This window comes from Setaria viridis, chromosome 8 (assembly GCF_005286985.2).
Source record: "Setaria viridis chromosome 8, Setaria_viridis_v4.0, whole genome shotgun sequence".
NCBI classification, from domain to species: Eukaryota; Viridiplantae; Streptophyta; class Magnoliopsida; order Poales; family Poaceae; genus Setaria; species Setaria viridis.
Genome location: NC_048270.2, coordinates 9347185 through 9351970, shown reverse-complemented (window position 1 = coordinate 9351970; position 4786 = coordinate 9347185). Strand labels below are relative to the sequence as shown.

The following is a 4786-nucleotide window of genomic DNA, read 5'->3' as shown; positions in this document are numbered from 1 at the left end:
TAGTAAGAGGATCATGCAATTCAACATTGTTTTTAATGTAGTGTTTGACTTCTGAATAAGCTATATATTTGAGTGAGAGTGTCTAGAGTAGCTGGTCTGCTTCGGTAGAAGCATGGTATGATGCATTTAATGGTTACACAGCCTCTGCAGGCTCAATCAACCAAGAAGACTTTTTCCTGGCCAAAATTGAACTTTTCTTTCCTTACCGATTTTAGCTAGTACGTGTTTAATTTTCTAATACCTGTCATATTGTCCACTTTTCTTGTTGCAGTCTTAATCTAAATAATCAGAGGATCATGCAGTGCAACTTTTTTTAGTACTCCCTGAGCGTGTCATTATATTAAAAAGGGGAGGGACTATAATTCAATAGTTACAGGGTGCAACCAAATAAAGGAGAGAAAAAGGAAAAAAGACTGAAAAGGGGTACATACATCTTCATTTATCTTCATAATCTGTCCTAAAATGCCTATGATTACTTATATTTTAAGACAATGGGAGCATTCAAAAGTAAAAGTTGAAGCGATGATATATTTCCATCTCTATCTATAGGAAATCTCTATGCATACCTAATTGAGACTGAGGGTCCACATTCATGTAGAATGGGCACACATCTTTGTCACATACCTTTTGTATGTTGTCTTATTAATCAAAGCCATACATGCAACTTAGCCCCAGGGAACCCCAAGGATTGTTAGTATTGTAATTATGGAAAGAAGTATAGTTAATTTACATGCATATATAATACACATACTACAAAAAATAATTAATCTATTTGTGAAGTACCACGGTGTAATTTCTAAACTAAATAAAAACACTGCAAAATAGCTGACTATGTTTGCTTCAAAATGTACATATTCTTCTTTCCTTGGATGAAAAACATTAAAATTTCTCAGGATGGATGGTTCCAATCATTCTAAAATTTCTTTACATTTTTCATCGGTAGCATTTGTAACATTTATGCATATTATTGCTGTAACATTTGTGTAATTTGTCGATCGGTCAGATAATTATGACCCGGCACGGTACTGGACGTGCGGGCCGTCCGGATTAAGTAAACGAAACTCCCCGGTAACAATATTAAGAAACACGTCCCCAGATGATCTGGTCACTGCATTGACCGGTCAGCGTCAGTGACCCAGCTCGGGCCCCCTTACTCTTCTCCTCATCGTCTCACCCACTTCTCTTTCTTCTCCGTATAAAATCATAGGAAACTCCAGCTGCTGCCTCTCATCGTCTTCCTCACTCCATCCAGAACCGATCAGCAAGCCAGTTTGACCATCTCTAGCCTTCCATAGGCCAGTTTGATCTAGCTCTCCGGTCGGCGTTTCCGGTGATGATGCTGTACACCGTCCGGTTCCTCTGCTCCGTCGTCGCTGCCTTCGCTCGTCTCGTGCGCGAGCTCCGCAAGGCCATCGCCGCCATGGCTGCGTCGTCAGCGATGATGTCTCCGATTCCCTCTGCACCAAAGACTGCGGCGGTGTCTCCCGTCGGCCTTATAGCCACCACGCCGCTCCCGCTGCGCAAGAAGGCGCTTGCCACGGTTACCATCCCGGAGATGAAACTCCTGGCCGCGCTCGCGCCGCCGCCACAGGTGGTTGCTCCTGATGTGGAGGTAGAGCAGCAAATGGATAGCAAGAGGAGGAGGAAGGCCGATTGGTTAGCGGGGAGGAGGCCGTCAAGGCTCGTTCTACCTGTGGCGGACGACGCCGGCGAGGTGGCCGCCGGCTGGGGCGCAGCGGCGGCGGCGGTGAAGGAGGCCGACGTGGAGGTTGAGGGGGAGGGTTTTTGGGTGGCGAGTAGGGCGGGACCGAGGCATGCAATGGAGGATGCGTATTCGGTGATCACTGGCAAAAATGGTGGAGATTCCCAGCTGGTAAGGTTCTTGTTTTTGCCTCCTTAGAAAAGATTTGAAAAGTTATTTGAACATTTCTACCTTCATGGGAAATTTTGATTAGCTAAATTTGTTTTTCAATCCGCTTTTGGCACAGCCTAAATTTACGAGCATTATTTTACGAATTAAGGATGCAATTTTATAAATTATTATATGGAAGTACGTTGCAAGCTCTATACTAAAAGCAATTTGAACTAGTTGCATGAATTTTTGGAAATACTAAGGCATATGACCAGCTTTTTTGTCTAAAACAGGGCACAATTATTTAATCCCTATCTTTTATAATATTATATTATCCATTAATTTGTGTTCTCTTACAAAATATTTTTGTGAATTAAATTAACTGAGCTTATGCAAGCGAGATAAATTAATGTACACTTCTAGCCAATATTATTACTCGTAACAATTAAATTATTGTTACACCGATTATACTTAAAAAACTATTAGCGGTACTTATTTTTTTACACCCATTATAATAGGTTAAACGCCATAGAAGAACCACTATTGCGTAACACATATAAAGAACTGCAAGTGATCACTTGTTTACTGATGAGGTTCTGATCGGAACATTATTACTGCATTGCCACATGTTAATCTTCGATGTGTTTTGACTTTTGACCAAGTTACACTTAAACCCAGCACATAGAGGTCGCCGTTCTGTAAATAAAGTATTTCCCAACTTGTTACCGCAGGCATTCTACGGTGTGTTCGACGGCCACGGCGGCCGCGCGGCCGTGGACTTCGTCTCCCAGCGGCTCGGCAACAACGTCGTCTCTGCGGTGCTCGCCGCGGAAGGAGCGGCGACTACGCGCGACGACGGAGCATCGTCGGCGGAGGCGGAGCACGACGCCGTCTCGGCGGCGATCAGAGCCGCCTACCTGGCCACCGACAGCGAGCTCCTCGCGAAACATCAGGTGCGTACCACGACAGCTAGCGACGCTTACGGCGCACGTTCATTCCTTCCTTCGCCTGTTTACCGGGTCACCGCACTTTCCGACGTTGAACCCGTCAAAAGCTTCTTTCGTTCAGTTCTAAGAAAGAAGCTTCTCTGGTTGTTGCCACATGTTTTTTGGATGCCCATGTGCTGTGATCGAGCACGTACGAACACTTGCCGTGTCCCTAGCGTCTCGAGAAAAAAAGATAGAAAGAATGCTCGAAATTGAATTTCAAATCTTCAATATAATGTGAATGAAATAATAACGTCGACGGTTTTGATCTTTTGGACACATTCAGGGTGCGAGCGGCGGCGTGTGCGCGGCGACGGCGCTGGTGAAGAACGGCGACCTCTACGTGGCGCACCTGGGCGACTGCCGCGCCGTGCTGAGCCACGACGGCGGCGCGGCGGCGGCGCTGACGGCCGACCACACCTGCGCGGCGGAGGGCGAGCGCGAGCGCATCGAGCGGGGCGGCGGATACGTGAGCCGCAGCGGCAGTGGTGTGTGGCGGGTGCAGGGCAGCCTGGCCGTGTCGCGGTCGTTCGGCGACTGTGGCCTAAAGCAGTGGGTCGTCGCCGAGCCGGCGGTGACACGGGTTCCCCTCGTCGCCGGCTGTGAGTTCCTCGTCATCGCCTCCGACGGGCTCTGGGACAAGGTGAGCAACCAGGAGGCCGTCGACGTCGTGTCGAGGAGCGGGAACGCGGCGGCGGCGGCGGCGTCCGCGGGACGTTCTTGCGCGGAGCTGGTGGAGTTGGCGCGGCGCAGGGGGAGCAGGGACGATGTTACTGTCATGGTCATTGACCTCGAGAGGTTTGTAAGATAGAAGTGGAGGAGCTGATGGTGACACTAACTGAGGACTAACAGGTGGAGATTAACAAATTTTAGCTTCTGATGGAGGTGAAACAATTTTTTTTTCTCTCTGCCCCTCTGATATGTAACTTAGTACATGTTGGAGCTAGGAAATGCAGTGTTTGGAGGGTGCAGAAGGAAATTACTTTTTGGCAGGCAAAATTGTAACTTTTTGGAGGGTGCTAATTCGAATGCTTGTTGATGAGCATAGGCAACGGCTCAGATCAATTGGTAACTCATCCCTTTGCAAAAGAAAGATAACTCATTTTAAATTTAAGCCGTCAGTCTACCGGCAATGTTTTATTTATGCTGAATTTTGGAAACGTTGCAAATACCAAAATCGGGCAGGAACTTGGCTAGCTCCATCTCAACAGCATATTTCCCTCGGGTAGATCTTGGCTTTTCGGGCTCGGAGCCCCAGTAATGAAGACTAGGGCAGTCCTTAGCTCGAGTTTATTTTCCTGCGGATTGGGAAATCACCTTTGCTTTGTCATCTTCGCTGTGTAGATCTTTTCTTTATGCATGTTTGATTTGTATCGGTATGCACCAAGATGATGTACAAGATATTTATCTTATTATCATAACTCTGCTATTTTTATGTTCTACTACTGTATGACAATGTACGATCCGAGATAGCCATTTGCACATGATAGCTGTTTCATGAGACAATCAGAGGTGCGAGGCTTGGATTGTCTTTTTCGGGAATTCGGATCGTTTCAACTAGGGTGTTCTACCGCCCACTTCTCCAATATTTGAAAAGCTTTGTAAGAGTTCCACCCAATACTTAACTTGATTTCTTTCTTAGTTGATCCTGATTCGACATTAGAAGTATATTGATTCTTCCCCAATATTGGATGCAAATCGCTATAAGCAATAGCAACGAACCTGATTTGGATTCTGTAGTAGATGAATCCAGCCAAAACTTTATAATTAATCTAGTACAACCCTTGATCTAAGTAACACGAATCTTTCTTAAATCCATGACTTAGTAGGGCAGATCGAATTATAAAACTAGAAGAATACTAGTGAAAAGGGTAGCTGCTTTTAGGCACTCAAGCTAAGCTACATAAAGTCACGTCATATCCAACGACTTGATCAAACTCCGAAGAAG

The 4786-nt window shown here is 46.0% G+C and overlaps 1 protein-coding gene across 1 annotated transcript; it reads left to right on the top strand.

Annotated features, from left to right (window-relative positions):
- The first annotated feature begins 1107 nt into the window (after positions 1 to 1107).
- LOC117834050 (probable protein phosphatase 2C 74) lies at positions 1108 to 4026 on the top strand. The gene is made up of 3 exons (XM_072295611.1): positions 1108 to 1873; positions 2584 to 2805; positions 3125 to 4026. Exons 1-3 carry the CDS (start codon positions 1334 to 1336, stop codon positions 3647 to 3649), a joined length of 1287 nt encoding a protein of 428 aa, XP_072151712.1. The 5' UTR covers positions 1108 to 1333; the 3' UTR covers positions 3650 to 4026.
- The last annotated feature ends 760 nt before the right edge of the window (positions 4027 to 4786 follow it).

What these genes read in the sequence shown, in the direction of transcription:
- LOC117834050 (XM_072295611.1), top strand. Translation starts at nt 1,334, where the DNA reads ATGATGCTGTACACCGTCCGGTTCCTCTGCTCCGTCGTCGCTGCCTTC. An exon ending in ATGGTGGAGATTCCCAGCTG is followed by an intron (nt 1,874 to 2,583) that starts GTAAGGTTCTTG and finishes TTGTTACCGCAG; the next exon opens with GCATTCTACGGTGTGTTCGA. An exon ending in AGCTCCTCGCGAAACATCAG is followed by an intron (nt 2,806 to 3,124) that starts GTGCGTACCACG and finishes GGACACATTCAG; the next exon opens with GGTGCGAGCGGCGGCGTGTG.